Below are 19224 nucleotides of genomic sequence, written 5' to 3' on the forward strand. Positions count from 1 at the left end.
ACCACGTTCCAATTATTATGCAAATTGTGTTTAAGTGTCATAAAGATTAAATAAGTTGTTTTTTAAATTAAACCCATGGATGGAATTATGTCTCAGGACTCTTTGTATCACTGAAAACAATCTCGGACACCTATGATCATTAGTTTGCCAGGTGAGCCCAATTAAAGGAAAAACTACTAAAGAAGGATATTCCACATTATTAAGCAAATCCCCAATTTTCAGGCAGTATAGGAAGGAAAAATGATCCCTCTGCTGCTGAAAAGCGTGAAATAGTTGAATTCCTTGGACACGTAATGAAAACCTTAGATATTTCATGAAAATTTAAGCGTGATCACCATAATGTTAAGAGATTTGTGGCTGAGTCAGAGCACACACGTGTTTGTGCAGACAAAGGCACAATGATGAAGGTTTCTGCCATACAAATACATCAGATTAAGAGAGCAGTTGCTAAAAGGCCATTACAAAGCAGCAAACACATATTTGAAGCTGCTGGTGCCTCTGGAGTCCTGCGAACATCAAGGTGTAGGATCCTCCAGAGACTTGCTGTTGTGCATAAACCTTCTATTCGGCCACCCCTAACCAATGCTCACAAGCAGAAACGGCTACAGTGGGACCAGAACTACAAGAAGACTAATTTTCAAACAGTTTTGTTCACTGATGAGTGCCGTGCAACCCTGGATGGTCCAGATGGAGTGGTGGATGGCTGGTGGAAGGCCACCATGTCCCAGCAAGGCTGCGTCATCAGCAAGGAGGTGGTGGAGTCATGTTTTGAGCCGGAATCACGGGGAGAGAGCTGGTCGGCCCCTTTAGGGTCCCTGAAGGTGTGAAAATGATCTCTGCACAGTATGTGGAGTTTCTGACTGACCACTTTCCATGGTAGAAAGAGAAGAACTGTGTCTTCTGCAACACAACCATCTTCATGCAAGACAATGCACCATCTCATGCTACAACAACAAGAGGAAAAAGGAGAGGACCTCATGGTGTGGTACCTATTCTTCCCCAACTTCAGTCCTACTGAGAACCTTTGGAGCATCCTCAAGCAAAGAAATCTGAGGGTGGGAGGCAGTTCACATCCACACAGCAGCACTGGGAGACTCTTCTGACATCCTGCAAAGACATTCAAGTAGAAACCTTCCAAAAACTTACAAGTTCCATGGATGCAAGAATTGTAAACCTGCTATCAAATAAGTGGTCCTATGTTAATATGTAACTTGACCTGTTAAGATGTTTTTGATTGAAATAGCTTTTGATTTCAATGAAATTGATCTACTAATGCTGCAAATTCAACAAATGACCATTTTCAATTCTCTACAACCTATAAAATCTTTTGAAACTCTGTGTGCGTAATAATTTGGAACAGTGCGTTTTAAGTTTTTTTATTTTAAAAAAATGTTTTCATTGGGAGTTTTGTTCAGTAACACTTGAATTATACTCTATTGGTCGATGACTCAAAAATTATGCCGACTGTCATTTGAATCCACTATTTAGGAAAAACAGAGAAAAATATCATTTGCATAATAATTTGGAACGCGGTGTATGTGGTCTATAATTTAAAAATGGAATTGACATCTCTTGCTTATCAAATTCACAGTCACAGGGGGCTGGAGCTTATCCAAGCTGTCATACGTGGCAGGCAGGGTGTACTCTGGACAGGTCAGGGCTAACACGTGGAGCCAATCATTCAGCTTCAGATTCATATCTGAAGTCAATTTTGAGTCACTGGTTAACATGTTTCGACTCTGGGAGTTTAAAAAACACAGGACCTTCTTACTGAGAGGCAAAAGTGCTCTTATCAAGAAACCTGATCCTCCTCCCCTTAGACAACCTGCAACAGGAAACTGAAAGTCATTTGACAAACATTATAATTTAACGTTGTGGTGACATAAAAACACATTTTAAGACAGCTATGACGACAGAAATCCATAAAGGCAATGAACCAACCCAAAGACTGGAAAAACAGCAACAGCAATAAAAAAAGGGTGCACACTCTGAAACAGAGAATCAATAATGCTCGCTATGAAGTCACTGGCAGTCTGTTATATCACCACCAGAGAGGTTAAAGGTGACCTGTTTCCCTCACCTACATCGTAACCACCTCTGATAACTCTGGCTTTACAAACAGCACCGAGTTCTACAAAGTAAACAAGCATACTGTCAAATTTTTACCAACTACAGTTTAGAGATAAGCATTTACATTACATATGTACTCATATGCTGCATTTCACACTACTACAAGCCACTATCTGAAAGGGAAAAATTCTACCTTTTTCACAGCTGTATGCACTTGTTAAATTTAGACCGTAGCCAATAAACAACTTAAACTGCAAACAATTATGGGAACCATTATGTAATCTTTCTATTTTGGATACGACGTTCACATCCAATTTTCTGTGAGATTTGCAGCTTTGGGAATTGGAAAGCCTCTTTAAGATGACTTTAGTATTTTTAAACTACAGCAAATTTAAACTTTTATGAAACTTTAAAAAATATATATACTAGAGGTGGACTGAATTATAATATCTCTAACATTGTATTGCTAAAATTCTTGTTGACCGTTGATCCTGAGGTCCCCCACCAGAGTACTTCACTTTTTTTTTCGGTCCACTTAAATGTTTCAAATCATCAAACAAACTCTAATATTAGAAAAAGATAACCCAAGTAAATACTAAATGCAACTTTGTATTTAGTATTTACATTCAGAGAAGTTTACAATTCACCAAAAGTCACCCTTTCCGTTTCTTCATTAGGTTTATCTGCAAACACCACACAGCTAACTTACCCCATTGAACTCTCATGGAATTGTTTGAGTGCTTGACAAAAAAACAAAACAAAACAAAGAAACCCAATCCCAAATCTAAGTCAATATTTTCAAATGATTTAAGATGAATGCCTTTGAGAAGTCCAGTTATTTTCTTTTCAGACTACCATATATGACATATAACTTTATGACTATATAACTTATTTTAAAGAGTTTTTCCTGGTAGTGGAAAGCATCTATCACATACCACAGTAACCTGGAGCACTATAATATTGTTTATTTGTCTTTAAAAGAAAGCATAATGAACAGCGTCTCTGCATAAAGATCCTGGCCACTGCATTTCCCGGATTGTAACACAAGAGGGAGCGCTTTTGCCATTAGAGCAGCTATTATTCCTGTTGTTGAGTATTTGATCACAAGCCTCCTTTAAAGGATCTAAATTCTCTCTGACAAAATTACAATATAATTTGTTGTGGAGAAAATGTGTTTATTGTAAGTTTCTTGTGGCTCAGTAGTAATGTAAGACTTCTGTAACTGCTGATCAGAAACATGCTGTTCAGCAGGAGATATCTGCAGAACGACATGGAAAGATAAACTGGCGGTGTAAACGCAAAACGTTGCCAAACGTGTACGTTTTGAGTCTTCGTTTTAAAAGTCAAGAAGTTACCCCAGAGTCTGATAAGTCTGCCTTCCTTTCTAATTTATGAAAAAAGAAATCAATGAATCACAGTTAGGAAGAAGGAAGAGCTCTGTGATGATGATGATGACTATGTGGGACTTTAAATATGGGCGATGTGTCTTTCTGGTCTTTGTCAGTATCAACGGAAGGCCCTTCAGAGAGAGTTGGACTAGATTTGGACAGCATCGCTCTGAGACAAGATGTCCTCAACTTTATATATTACAGTCCCAGATGCTTGTCTTGTGTTAATATGACTTAAGTGTTAAAAGCTTTAAAGAGTGTAATGATAGTCAAGGTTTCTCCTAATCGAAACTCAGGTCAAAGTATAAAAGACTGTAATTTAGAGGTATGTGAATGTTTGTATTTTATGCAACGTTCACACATATTTCTGCAGATTTCTTTGCTACTCTATGATTAAATAGCATTTTTCTGACAAAGGCCCAGATATTACTTTAGGTATAGTCTGAATTTAAACGGACAAGCTTCCTTCTCTAGCTTTAACGGCTTAAATAGTTCCAGTCTTCGTTTTTCAAAGGGGCCCTGAAGCTGCTTAACCATGCAGTCTGAACTCAGCTTAGATCATTTCCACGGGCTCATTGGGGACCGTGTGAACTGCTGCAGTTCAGGCGGAGGGTGGCGCACCAAGCCAAAGGATTGTGTCTGGGACCCTCAGAGGTCACCACGGGTCAGAGCGCAGCGCCTGACAACACGGTCCACAGCGGCTACTGCTGCACACTGAGCCGCTGTTAGGCTTCGTGACTGGAGGCTTGTTTATGGTGTTTCAGTGGGGGGGTTTATCTCGCAGCGATGCCATTTGCAATAAAATAAAAAATAAATTATTATGATTAGAAAATAACCTAAAATGCAAAGATTGCACCAGACTCCCACAGGCATACTTGTCAGTCATCTTAAAAACAGATCCTCTGGGTGAATATTATTCTTTTATGTGCAAACTGGAGCTTTGAACAGCCAACAGAAACCATTTGAACATCCACACTGAATTTCTTTAGCAGCCCGCTGATATAACTGTACAAAAAAGTTAATTTTAGCAAGAAAAAACTGATCATGCACACATGAGCAACATATAACATTATCATACAAAAAGAGTCTTAATCATCTGATTTATGTTCAGATCTTGTTGATCTACTTTTGCATGTAAAGTAAAACTAAAAAAAAATGGATTTAACATGAGCGATGTGTCCTGTTAGGAATACTATAGGCTCACTTTAAACATACACTATTACACTATTATTAAATATATACAATAAATTTATTAAAATGTTCACAAAGAGAATTCACATGTGATTTATATTCAGTTTGCTGTGTTACATTTTCGCTAAGATCTCTTAAATGTCATTTTATACCACTTGCCATTTTGTGCCATTTTAGGGGAACAGAGTGATATTTAAATGCATATTTATTCATATGCGCTCTTGTGTCAAAAGTCCGCATTAGAGTTTATTTCTCAGTAAATTGAATTAAATTAGCTAATACAAAAGTAATCTACACATTTTTTGCTGTTTTTTAATGCCGTAAGAACTTTTTCTTTCTGTGGTGTTCAACAGGTGCTTGCTTTGCGACTGAATGCAAGTGCGCACGAGATAAATCAGCCCAGAAAGCGCGATTCTGTGCCCAGTGAGTGTACAGACTGCAGCAGTTTGATTTCATTCAAAGTAGATTGTTTAATATGCTCTAAAAAAGATAGTAATGCTTTTGCTCCTGAACAAACTAAAAGTTAAGCAGTTAATTTGCTGCAAAAATGTTACAGAAGCTGAGAAAGAAGGAGAAAAGGTGTGATAAAAGCTGACAGATGAGTGATTTCATTGTCAAGGCACAAAAAACTATTAATATGTATCCCATTTATTAAAACATTCGAAGTTTTACCAACAATAATTATCTGAATATGAAATACATTTAATGGATCACTACGAAACAAAAACCGTTAGGCTGAGAAACCCCGACTCACGAGTTGGTTTCCTTCTGACGCAACTCTGCCGTTTAAAGTCTGACAGCAAAAACTTCCAGTATTTAATTCAGTTTCTTTTACAAAAGCAACAGCGCACAAGTCCCACAATATTTCAAAGGACAAACACATAAAAAAAGTGTTAAAAACTCCACACTCAAGTAATTGGATTTTATGCCCCCGTCCCGCACGCTCGCGCCTTTCTCTCCATGGTGCTCTAAAAACTCTCCAAAAGCTTCAGATGTCTTGTGAGCTTTTCTTTCTCGATCTCCGCCGCTTTTAATTCGTCGACATCGCTCACAGGATCAAATATATCCAAGCACAGTGAAAGTTTCGAGATTAAAACGTTCTCATTGGAAGAAAAAAAAAAGGAGCTGGATCAAACTGTTTTGGCGCATGAGAGCACTTTGAATCTGTGAGAAGGAGCGCACACAATAAATCTGTTGTTAACCTTGCTGTGAAAATATGTTTGAAGAAAACAGCCAATTGTTGTATGAAATGTATTCAAGTATAAAATAATGCCCTTTGTTTGGGAGAAAAACTTCAGCAATGTGAGGGTACAAAAGTCCCCTGTGGCATTTACCAGCACCCTTTGTGCTGTTTGCGCTTTGGCGTCTCCACTTGGCGCATTACCCAGGCCCCTTTAAACGCGATTGTTTCTTTCTTTCTAATGACATTTACCGGATCAAAACATGCTGTTAATTCGATCAGAAAGCTTCACCCTTCATAACAATGGCAGTATAATTTCTCCCAAAGTTTGTTAAGTTGACCGAAATTAGGCAAATGAATAGGGGTCTCCAGGCTACCCATCTTGCAGGTGACGGGGAATAATGCGCGTTCACACCAGCTGCATTCTTCTTTATTTCTCCCTTTCTTTCACAGCATTATTAAAATTTAGGCCAATGAAACTATTCATTCGAGTGAATAGACATTTTCTTATAGGATAATAGGATACAAATTGAGCCTCTCCAAAGAGTCTCCAGTGGTGGGTAACCCTCGTGTGCCAGAGGCTGCTGGAGACGCTGGCCTTGACGCGGACGACGCTCGTGTGCCAGGGCTAATCACACACCTGCCGAGGAGTCCAACAAAATAAAGAATGTAAACAAAAAGCTTGCCATCTCTCATAAAAGATGGACGTGTCACCAAGTCGTGTGAGAAGCGCCGGGAACAAACGGGGGGACTCCGTCTCCAAAAGATCTCCCCTGAACTTGGCGGAACAGCCTATTAAAGGCTTACTTAATTACTCTAATGACACTGGACAGGCCTTAAAACTCGGACCGGGCTTGGATGAGAGTTAAGATCGCTTGCTGGGATTTGTAAACAGGCGATCGTGTGAGAAACGCGAGTTGGAAGAAAAAGCGATTCTTTTTTTCGCCGGCTTTGTTTTCAGTGCGCACAGTGCGCCCCGCCGGATCAGCCGATCCCAGCGCTCAGTTCTTATTTCCCGCCTGGGTTGTTACTATGCAAATAATATTCCAAAAGTAATCACGTGTCTTTTGAACAGCCACGTGGATTAACAAAGCAGGTTTGCCCCCCTGCTAGCCTATGGCTTTAGATTTTTACTATTTCTTTAACTGATCCTAAATGCACACATTTACCCAATGCATGTCTCTAATCCCATGGAATAATTTACACCATGAATGCGACAGTCCCTTGGATGGATCCTTTATAAAGGACAGCTTTCTGCTCAAACCTCAGTCTTCTCCTTCACCTTCCAGACCAGGACATCTCTACAGCTTCGAGCTAAATTCATTTTTAAGACGTTTATCAGGGATTCGTTGATGGCATCTAAAATGAAAGACAGGAAGGTATGCGCTCCCTGTGCGCTCGGCATTTTGAGGACAGAAATAATTTGGAACCTGGCACTTTTAAAGACTTTTGAGTACACTGTTGGAATTATTTGCTTCTCTATATAGCCTACAGCTAAAAGTGTAAAACTGCTATCTTCCGGACTTTTCACTTTAGAGGAGTAAAACGCTTTTGTGCATCTCCATGTGGCGCGCATTAAAGAGAAGCCTAACTTCTGTTGAGGTGAAAGACCATATTATGCAGTTCGGCAGTATCTGGTGGCAGCAGTGTGAACACATTTATCACAAACCTTTATAATCTGTTACACTCGTTAAACGATAGTCAGAGTATCGTTTACTTGTCTCAGAGATAACGAATTTGTCCAGAGCGCAGGTGGCCGCTGCGCGCTCCTGGAGCAGCACAGCGCGCGACGCGCAAAACCCGCCAGGATTTGTAGCTCTTCTTAGGATCTCTTCCACATTATTTCGTATTATTTTGAAAATTGTGGGATTTCCTTTCTAAAAAAAATAGCTTGTTTAGGACCGTAAAAGGGCGGCAATACAACGATTCCGTTTACTCATGATATCTCTTTCCCTGTTTTCACAGAGAACTCCAATCTCCCACAAAGTCATCGAGAAAAGAAGACGGGACCGCATTAATCGTTGCCTGAACGAACTGGGAAAAACAGTTCCAATGGCGTTGGCTAAACAGGTACTGTGAAATGTATCGCATATTTATTGTTGACTAGCTTTATTATATAACATCTAAAATGACAAATAAAAAAGTTAATAGGGCAGTCCAGTCTTCTATATATGTAAACATTTTAAAATGTTTTTAAAAATAATTTTAACGATTCATTTTTTCTCAGAATTCTGGAAAACTAGAGAAAGCTGAAATCTTGGAGATGACGGTCCAGTACCTGCGAGCGCTCCACTCAGCGGACTTTCCCCGCGGGAGAGAGAAAGGTCAGTGAAGTCTTGTACTTTACGCATGACATTGCCATCGTCCTCTCAGCTAAGTTAATAGCTTCAAACGTGCTGGTCGTGTAAAATTTGGCAGACTTTATTTTTTTAATGTATGTTTCACCGCATGCCCAGTTTTACGCACCAGAATGAGCCACAAAAACCACGAAGTGGTTGTTCAACATGTCACCCGCAGGGTTCTAACCAGCACTTATTTTGGCTAATTTCAGGCGAACTACTTGCTGAATTTGCAAACTACTTCCACTACGGATACCACGAGTGTATGAAGAACTTGGTGCACTACCTGACCACAGAGGATAGAGCTGAAACCAAAGACATCAAGTACGCAAGGATCCTCGCCTTTTTACAATCAAAGTCCCGTGTGGTCACCGAGCCTGTGTTCGGCTCTGTCGGCGCGATGCCAGAACCGTCTGAATATCTCAGCCAGCTGCATTCCTCCCCGGAGCACCAAAACCACAGCCCCAGTGACTCCGTGTACCAACAGAGTCCACCGGGACACTTCTCGTGGCACAGCTCAGCCCGCAGTCCAGGCATCTCATACCCAACAGTGCCACTCTCTGCCCACACACAACAGCACGGTGGATACTTGTCGCCGGTACCGGGACTCGATCACCACTATTTCAACTTCATCGGGCACACGCACGCAAATACGTTTAGTTTGCACAATGCGCAACACGCCATGTAAATAGCCCTGTTTTATGTTTTTTATTTATGCATATGGATCATGTAAATGTTGTGAATAAATAGAGTATTTCTGCCTAAAATACTGCTTGTTTTGTTATCATTACACTTACATTAGGTGAGCAAGAGGGCCCAAATCTCCGAATAAAGCAACACACACACACACACACACACACACACACACACACACACACACACACACACACACACACACACACACACAGAGAGAGAGAGAGAGAGAGAGAGAGAGAGAAAGGGAGACATAGCAGGATAAACCACAACTCTGGGAAAAGACTTTTACAAAAGAAAGGGGAAAGGGTTCATTTTTAGCAGTTTGTGATTTCCCTACATTGCCTGAACAGAGAAGAACTACTAGAAGTATACAAAAACAGCATGCTACAAACTTTTTTTTCCTGGTATATTTAAACAAAAGTTAAGTAAAATTTGACTGGAGTAGATTTGAGAGTAAATTGTGTCATTTGGACATGAGAGAGCTTGGTGACACACAAGTCTGAAGTGCTCTTGATATGAGCTAAACTAAACTGAAAAATGTATCCACAGAATAGCTTTGAGTATAAATCCCAGGCTAGGATCTGTGGCTGTGACAAATAAGGGTGTAAACATGAGTCTGATTCCCACCCACCCCTGACTTAACCAAGCCAGCACCAAAGAAACCCCAAATTACCCCTTACTTAAATTAATTTCAACATGCTGTTTAAGCATAGTTTTTATGTCAATAAAAGTTTTCAACATTAACTATTAAAACAACAGGATGCCCCCCAATCCCCACCCCCAGTGTGTTTTCCAGGCAGATGAATCTGCATTCCAGATTTCCAAAAATAAATTTTCAAAACAAACCCCCCACATAAACAAATAACATGATAACAATGAAAGCCACAGAAACAATTACAATAGCAATAAACTTGCAATAATAAAAGAAATTGAGTAAAAAAAAAAAACCTTGGAAAAATTGTAACGTGGTAGACTAATGTGCCTGTGTTAATTCAGCTCCATATTATTGTGTGAAGTTGCACTGGGTTGGGAGTGGTTGTGTGTGTGTGTGTCACATTTTTGGTGAGCCAATGGCTGGAATGGGGTTGGACTAATTAGAGGCAGGTGTACTTGATTGCACTGATAGACTGGTCTACTTATAGCCCACATTACAAACACTGCTGTGTCATTTTTGTCTCTATGTGCAGGTATGTATGTGTTCGTCTGCCTGTGATGAGTGAATGGTTTGTGTTTGTCTATGTTTGGGATGGATGGGTTTTGCGCTATGAATTCTATAGTGAAGGTGTCATTTTGTCTCTCTGTGCAGGCCAGGGCCTATTATATGCCACAGCCTAAAGGCAGCAGAGTTGCAGAGGCTGGAGTGACCACTGGCTATATACTTGCAGGGTGGTGGGTCTCAGAGGACAACTTCTAACCCTGTTGAAGGCAACACGTGGAGTGCAACTGGCAGTGTGGCATAACTGGCTCTGGCCTTGGGACTGTGTGTTTTACTTGATTCATAAATGGGACACTGGACTGTTTTATCTTTTGATTATTTGTCAATAAATTATCTTTTAGAATTTTATTGACTGTCATCTTTTTGCCCACGGCTGAGACGGTTGGTCAGACCTAGAATCTTTTCTTTTTTTGGGTGTGTTACAAGAATCACAAAAGAACAAACAATAACTTTATTAAAACAGAAGTAAAAAGACATGCAGTGTGATTGACAAAACCTTGACCTCAAAGCATGACTAAATACAAATATAAAATACGTATGCCTTTAAAAATGATTCAAATCCAGCTGTTGGACAGGTCCTCATGTCAGATGGAAATATTAGAGAAATCATGCTCTCCTTTAGTTGTTTAGGTGAGTAGGTGACACTAAGAGAAGCTGTTGGGAGGATGACCTCAGTGTCCTTGGACCCATGCAGCTACTCAGTGTAAATGAGGTAAAATGGAAGAAGTTTTGACCCACGTGCAATTGAAAATGAGTGGAATAATAAAATCCGGGAGTTACAATAGTCCAGCCAAGAGGTGATAAAGGCCTGGATAATTTTTTCTAAGCTAGCTAGAGGCAAAACTGGCTTTAATTTAGTATGAGTCGCAGTTGTTCTTCACAACACTATTGATTTGACTGTTCAAAGTCAACAACAAAGCATAATGATTTTCATCTACAGTTAAGACCAAGGGCCTTGATGGCAGTGATTTTGAGGCTGGGTTGGGGCAAAATAAATTTACCTGAGACTATTTGAAATCATTACAACATTTCAAGAGGTTCTTCACAGAATAGTCACTGTCACTTACAATCAGATAGAATATTTTCTGTATAACAGTGCTATTAAATATTATGTTTCTAAAAGACAGAGCTGAGGGGTACTGGTAAACTGAAAACAGAAGAGGACCCAAAATGGATCCTTGAGGGATGCCACGTCTACTGGAAGCTGGCCATGATGAACAGTTCTCTATAGAACAAATGTTCTAGTTCAAATATGAGTAACACAAGCCTAGACATCTGATTAAAAAGATTAGATAATGTGCGTGTGTGAATACTTTTAAATCAAAAGTTGCATTTTATTGATCACAGGGGTCTGTAAGAGAACAAAAGTTATCCTGTCAGAACTTTAGCCAAGTTTTCCTGTTTCCATATATTTAGGGAAATGAGGATCTTTATTCATCAGGATTAAAGAAGGATGCTATGCAGGAAAAAGAAAACCTGCCACAGTTAGAAAGTTTCTGTTTATTTACATTTGACATTTGTTGCCTCTTCAGAGCAACATAGAACCAACAATTTTATTGCGCTGATCAATTTTTACAGTCAGTAGGTTTCTTTGCCTTCAACAGAGTAAGAACTTGTTTTTGGCAAGCTTGCGTCTGCTGTATGTGACTGCCACATCTCAATAAGTGGAACAAAGTGCTTTCAGGCCCCTTTCTTTCTTACTTTCTGAAAAAGAAGGTAAGAAAGAAAGAGTGGGGGAAACCACATGTTGTTGTTTTTTTCAAACCAAGAAGCTCCTTTGTGGTGCATCTGGAAGGGGAACAATTGATGAATCCTTGTGCTTCATCCTTGAGTGACTGCGAAGAAAAATAATCAACACCATGAAATCAAAGTTTCTCTCTGAGAGGAGAGCAAGTAAACCCTTTCTCTCTGTTTTAATTCATAGGCAAAGCTGAAATTATTACACGTAGCTTACCCCCTTTGCCACTTTAGGCATCTGCCCTCCGATGTGGTACTGACAGAGAAAAAAGGAGGTGGGTAGGTGTCTTCATGTGCATGTTTTCATGTTAAAATTGCTGGATAGGTGTGCGAATCATTACTCAGTGGATAGGTGGAGGACGGCTGGATAAGCCCATATTAATCGCCTGGATGGCTGGATAAACCCACATTAACCAGCCTCTGACCAAAAAGACAAGCAACAAGCGAGCAAATGAAAGAAATGGAAGACAGTGGCCACGCAGATGGAAAAGTAACAATACGATGAAAGAGGAAAAGCTTTTCAAGGAATACTTGGATCCCTGCAGCCTCAATATTGGTTTAAATCCTGACTCTAGCAGGAAGAAAGACTCATGTTCAACCAGATGAGAAAGATTTAGCCACAGCACCTCACATGAATAATAATAAATTGAGCAGGAATAAAAAACAGACTCCAGACCATTCACCATTCATTGTCATGTAAAAATGAGCCGCGGTGGTAAAGCTTCAGTTAGAGAATCTTTATTTTAGCATTAATATCACAGGCTGAACATTAACAATCGGCTCTTTCATAAAATTATTCATCATGGGAATATCAAAGCACCTCACCGTCAGAGCTAAATCTTAGAGTTGAACTTTGAGGAGAATGAAGTCAGGCAACTTCATAAGGGAGAAAAAAGGAGTTTTATCATCCTACGGGACAAAGACAAAAGTATTTTATAAAGATAAAGTAAGATAAACCTTAAAAAGATCTGCGTATTCATCCGTTTACACACTTTTTAACTGCAACTCCTTTTTGTGCACTTTCTGAGAAATGGATTTGCATTACATGCAAGACACATGAGACACAATTCGTCACTCGCTCCGATTTTGTTTGTAAAAGATACCAAGACTACATTTGCAGTTTTTTTATACTGACAAGACTCTTTGCACACCAGCCAGCTTCTCTTCATCAAGAGTGATATGACTTTTTTTTGTCTGAATACATGTTACAGTCACTATAATTCTGCTGGTTGTGTACTGTTATGTGTAGCAGTTTTTCCTGCATCATTTGAAAAAGCAGGTCTCAAGTTCTCCTTAAGCTAAGCATCTGGGCAGCTACTCCTGTCATTGTGATGCTTTAATGCCTAACGTCTATTAATGCTTAATTAAAAGACTTCATTCATTTTTATCTTAAATTTATTTTGAAGATAAAATTTATTGCAAAATTAGTTTTGCTTCTGTAAAATCATGTTTTCAAGGTTTTAAATGTAAAAGTTAAAATTGTGTATAATGACTGTACTAAGGAGCAGTGGTGGAAGAATTCATCTTTATCTGAATAGCCAAACATCATCTAAACTAATAAGAAATTCTTTAAATTTTCTGCAGTTTTCTTTTCTTTTCTTTTCTTTTTTTATATTCTGCCTCTTCTCTTCTTAAATAATAGAAATATTCATTCAATTAAAGTCTGAGAAAGAAAATGAAAATGAAATTTCATGACTCATGATTAGAGATCAGTTCATCTTAAGGGAAAAATTTTGGAAAATTTTGGAAAATGTCTTTATTCACATCCGTAAGAAGAACCAGATGAAAAGATGCAAACAGCCTGCTTATTTGAGCCTTGCAATTGTTTTAGATTAACAGAGGAAAAGTATTACATGCAAATGTTAAAAAAGCCCTTGACCACCTCTAAAGTTCAGAAATGAAAACAGTGGGCTTTGGTATTGTGCCTTTTCTATTATTTCCCAGCAGTATAGTCTACAATGGATGGCTGAAACAGAGCAGCACACACTGTGTTTGGTTGTTACTACAGAACAAACACGGTGAGAATGCATAAACGCCTCAGCTGGTAAAAATGGATGAAGATAAAAAAAATAAATTTTTCAAAGGATTTCTGATCCCAGGTAAAAATGATCAAATGAATTCTGCTATAATGTGTGCGCTTTAACAATTGACTGCTCACTGGGCACAGTTTGTGCTGGAAGGACCTTGTTTTGTTGGTGTGCGTGTTTCAATTATTGTTTTGTTAAGATGTTCTTTGTCTCTGTGCTGAGCTGTTGCAGTGTCACAGTGCGAAGAATAGCTACTGCTTTGCTGCGTGTCTATGTGTGAATGCACACAAATACATGTGTCTGTGTATATGAATCTATGCACATATTAAACCTTTTTACTTGTCATGTATGGGTCCATATATGTCTGTAAATTCCATTTAAATATTGTATTTTGTCATTATATTTGTGGTGTTTATGGTGGGTTTTTTGCACCATGTGAGGGAGTATTGCCTTAATTTCATTACACTTGCACAATGGCAATAGAGCCTTGCATAATGTTTTCTTTTTCCAGGCTGGAAGCAGAAACAAGTGGGGGAGTAATTTACTGCTCTCAGCGAATAAATCTTCTCCCAATGTAAATAGCATGAACCTGTGATTTTCTTCTTTCTTTGTTTTTATAGTTCAGTTTCAGATCAAAGAGATCATGGACAGCATGATACTTTCAGAAAGAAACAGGCACTGTTTAACCCTCGTAATCGTAATATCAGGCTAAAATAAGCCACTTGTATTTATTTTACAGACACAGAAAATGTGCATTTACATAACTTTTCATTTAAGAGGCCATAAACTGGTAAGGTTGGAAATTCTAAATGCTGATTCGCTCAATATGTGTCTCAAAGCTCCTGTTTGATCTTTGCACTAAAGTCAAGCTTAGCTAAGCTTCTCAGGGCACAACATCTCCTGTTGTACTGCATTTGCATTGCGTCTTTGTATGTGTGTGTGTGTGTGTGTGTGAGTGTGTGTGTGCTTGAAGGAGGGTTACAGTCATACTTTGGGAGTGAAGCCAAAGAAGTACCCAAGCTGTGAGAAATCCAACAGTCAGTGCTGGTTGATAATCAAAGTGCTCCAGTGGCATCGGATCTTTGCCAGCTCACCTCAGGATGGTTGTCTGATCTACAGCATGAAAAGACAGACTGGGGAGGGAGAGGGGGAGGGGTTCAGGAGGGGGGTGAAATGGGGAGACAGAAGAAGAGAGTGAGTGCGAGAAACAGAAACAGCAAGAGATAGAGAGGGAGAGAGCAAGAGCCCTAAGTCTCAGAAAAGGGGGGAAAGGGATGAAGATCATTCCCACAACAGATAGCACTATCTCACAGGGTTTAAAGGGCCCCCTTTCTGTACTCCCCCCACTCCCTACCCTCTCCCTCCCCACCCCTTCCTCACCAATAATGCCAAAACTTGGCAGCCAACACAGCACATGAGCAACAGTTTCCCATCAGAGAGAGGCAGCCATCCCACTGCCTTGGCACCAGTGATGTCTAAAGAATGACAGCCACTGTAAGACGACTGCAGACATGAATGGAGTCTGTTTTTTTTTTTTTGGGGGGGGGGGGGGGGGGGGGGGGGCACTTATCAATTGCTTTAGATTGTCTGGGAGTGATTCTGGCGAGAGGACCTTGCTGAGCTTTTAGCCAGTGTGAAAAGTGATAGGATTTGATTTGATCATGTGGGTTTTGAGGGTGTGTGTACACATATTAAATAAGTGCAAAGCGTATGTTTTGCACAAGATGGGCAAAAAAATGAGTGCAAGCAGAACAAATAAAACTTGCTATCATCCTGTCGGAGGAGGGTTTTCATAGCTGTTTCTGCCCCCTGCCAAGGGATGAGGGCTTCACCTTTTTGCACTTGGCACAACCCTCTATGTGCACACCAGCAATGCCATCAGATTATGCAAATCCATGGAGATACTCTATTCAACACTACCACCATTTAGAGCAAAGATATTTGAGCCAAAAATGAATAGAGTGATAAAGGAGGCAGTGTTTTAAAGGAGAGGGAGCAACGAAGGGTCAAAGACATCTCCGATATAAATGAAAACATAATGAAGACTGTACAAAATATCCCACTGTGCACCACAGTTTTAGTCACACCCTTGCTTTTCTTGCTGCTTTGTGTCATTCTGTTGTTTGGTAATGTTTTTCTAGTTTACAGCACAGCGCAGTTGCTGCAGTCTGAAACATATCCGGCCACATGGCTGCATGGGAATACCCCAACCTGCATGCAGCAGTACACTGCAATAGAAACAACACAACAAGCAAAAAGAAAGAAAGAAAGAAAGAAAGAAAGAAAGAAAGAAAGAAAGAAAGAAAGAAAGAAAGAAAAAGAAACAAACTTGAATCAAACTCTTTGTTATTCATGGGAGAAAAGGAGCAAGCTTGTTAAGTTGCACAATTAAGGCATCATTTGCCAAGAGAAAGTGCAGTTCTTTGTTTTTGGAGGACAAAAGGTTGAGAAAGTGCGTTTTGGATCGGTGCTGAGTGTTTCACAAGGGAGGGTTTAGTTATCTGGTGTGCCACAACAAGGGGCACTTTTGTCATGAGCACAGACAGTGTGACATTGGAAAGTGCTCAAGATAAATCAGGTAATTTTGCATGGTAGTTGGACAATGAGCACCAGTCATTCTGGTTCCTGGCAAATGTAACACTGTGGGAGTAATTTCACAAGGCGTCCAATGGAGTGGCATAATTTAAAATTTAAGGCCTTTTTGTTAAAGATTAAAGGCATTAAGTTAACAACAATAACAACATCCATAAATTATTCATATTGGAAAAATATGTTAAAGAAATCTTAACCTAAATATTTAAGGCCACAAGTATTTATAATATTATAACACACAGTTTTCTCCTGACTCCTTTATTTCTTTACTTAAACTTGATATTTGAGACTGGCATTGAAAAATATTGGAAATAAAGAAAATAAACAGTCGCATATCAGTTGAAATTAAAGTCAGTGCAAATTATATATGATAGACTCTTAAACATGTTATGGTTGTTGGTGGCATAGGGACTGGTTGGAGTCTGCAGATATACTGGGATTTCCCCATAAAAGCATCAGCTCCCACCAGTCTGGACATTATCTTCTGACCTCTGGCATACTCAAGGCATCTTTACCCACAGAATTGTCATCACTGGATCTTGTTTCTTTTTCAGACCATTCTCTGTAAACACTAGAGATAGAAAGGCAACAGCAACTCAAATAACCACTTGTTACAATTGTTACAGGGTATGCAGAAGAGCATCTCTGAATGCACAAACCATGAAGTAGCAGCTAGAGCAGCTGAAGACCACCTGGATGTCACTCCTGCAAGTTAAGAACAGAAAACTGAGGCTACTATTCACTCAGGCTCACCAAAACTGCACAAAAGAACATTTGAATAATGTTGCCTCGTCTGATGAGTCTCGATTTCTGCTGTGACATTTGAATGGTCGGGTCAGACTTGGATGCTGACCATGTCCATCCCTTTATGACCAGTGTACCTATCTTTTGGTAGCTGCTTCCAGCAGGATAACACAGCATGTCACAAAGCTCAAATCATCAACTGGATTCTTGAATATGACAGCGACCTCCACAGTCACCACATCTCAAACCAATAATCCAGCCCAAGCACTTTTGGGATATGATGAAACAGAAGATTAACATCATGGCTATCATGTCAATATGGACCAAAATCTCTGAGGAATCTTTTCAGCACCTTGTTGAATCAATGCCATATAACTAAAATACAATAAAAACAAACAAATAAACATGTTTACAAACTACATGTGAATGTGCTGGAAACAATAATAACAACACAAAGATTCAAATAACAATCTGAACATAACCACTTAAATATTTTTAAGTTTTGTGTGTTTAAATAGAGCAAAACTAGCAGTGATTTTTTTTTGTACTTAAAATCAGAGATTGTCTGTAATTTAAGTAATAAACTTGTACTTTTTATTTCCTTGCTAAGCTATCGTGCTGTCTCTATTCTGAAAGTAGAGCTCAAGATCTCCAGCACCACTGGAATCCCCTTCTTGTGTTTGAAAGGGGAGATCCGTCCTTTCAGCTTCAATCACACCACAGTCGTGAGACCGTATTCACGCCTAGGGTTTCTTCGGGAAAGCCGGCAAGTTGTAACCGGTTCATTTGCCCCAGAAATCTTTCTCAAACATAACGCTTCAGTAGCATGAAGCATGAAACCTGACAGTGTGAATCAGGAGAGTGCAGCATGAGGCTCTTTGGGAATCTGAAGGGCTGTGTGAGAGTGTGATGTGGTCAGACGGTCACAGCTGAGGCACCTGACAAACTTGACGCCTCAGTCGACTCTTTGCAGGAGCAAAAAAAAAGGGTAAATTAAACCCAGAGGTCCTAATGTGCTCCCTGTGCGCTTGGCTGGACTCATGAGGGGTGAGCATGGTATGTTTGCCCTTTTGTCCGGTAAGATGACGGCTGCTCCTCTGTATTTAGCTGCTCCTGGGGGCAAGCACAGGGCCAGCAAGAGGGGACCCCAGGGCTCGGGTCAGGCTCTGAGGTCACGATCTGAGTAACCAATCGAGAAAGAGAAAAAAAAAAAGCAGAAATGAGATTGGCAGCCAGAGAGGGTGGAAAACTTGATCTCAAGTGAGTGCATGTGTTCAAAGTGAATGAGCAAATGAATGTTCTCGTGTGAAAGTTATAGTAGGGACAGAGTGAAAGGTTTTTTTTGGGGGGGGGAGAGCTTGCTTCTGAATACACATCGCAGGGACAGACTTTAACATATTAACAAGATAAGTGTTTGTAAATGTTTTAAATAATAAACAATATTGTGAATGAAAATAATCAGAATTTAACATCTCAACATCTCACTGGTTAAAAATCAGTGGTCATCGTGGCGGCTGGGTGAAACAGTCACAGCCCCAATGACCTCACCCTGACCTTCACAGCAGGACACCCGTGTCCAACACTGGGAACATGATGCAGCACAACACGAACACCCTGCAGAACGAGAAAAACACAATAACAATAATTATTATAATATAGATATATAGAGTATGAGCGGGTGACATGCAATAAAGAACCACATTAAGACCGAGAACGGGAGCTTTGAGGACACTGTGACGACTGTGACGACGACACTATTTCCACTGGAAAAAAGAAAAGAAATGTTTTCCTTCCGTAAGCGAATTTTTCACAGGATTATCTCAAAATATAATATAAAATGTCAAAATATTTTCTCAGTTAGTACGCTGAAATTCTGCAATACCTTTTTTCAGTGACATAAACAACACATGACACAGATGTCTTTTTAATTTTAACCTCACACAATATTTTTTGACTTTAAAAATAAGACAGTGACATTTTGCTTGTACCTATACTGGCGTTGAATGAATCAAAGTTAGCCAACCTATAATTTCAATCACATGTA

General features: G+C 39.7%; 1 protein-coding gene across 1 annotated transcript; it reads left to right on the plus strand.

Annotated features, from left to right (window-relative positions):
* The first annotated feature begins 7040 nt into the window (after window positions 1-7040).
* On the plus strand, window positions 7041-8856 carry helt (helt bHLH transcription factor). The gene is made up of 4 exons (XM_085355895.1): window positions 7041-7208; window positions 7795-7899; window positions 8057-8153; window positions 8381-8856. Exons 1-4 carry the CDS (start codon window positions 7041-7043, stop codon window positions 8854-8856), a joined length of 846 nt encoding a protein of 281 aa, XP_085212021.1.
* Window positions 8857-19224: the final 10368 nt, after the last annotated feature.

The sequence above is a fragment of the Diplotaxodon limnothrissa genome, linkage group LG6, assembly GCF_057381915.1.
Source record: "Diplotaxodon limnothrissa isolate DT_005_m linkage group LG6, D_limnothrissa_male_GT1.1, whole genome shotgun sequence".
Lineage (NCBI taxonomy): Eukaryota > Metazoa > Chordata > Actinopteri > Cichliformes > Cichlidae > Diplotaxodon > Diplotaxodon limnothrissa.

Bases quoted from the DNA above. Each gene is read 5' to 3' on its own strand.
- helt (XM_085355895.1), top strand. From the start codon at position 7,041: ATGCGACAGTCCCTTGGATGGATCCTTTATAAAGGACAGCTTTCTGCT. The intron at 7,209-7,794 runs GTATGCGCTCCC...CTGTTTTCACAG, and splicing joins CTAAAATGAAAGACAGGAAG to AGAACTCCAATCTCCCACAA. The intron at 7,900-8,056 runs GTACTGTGAAAT...ATTTTTTCTCAG, and splicing joins CAATGGCGTTGGCTAAACAG to AATTCTGGAAAACTAGAGAA.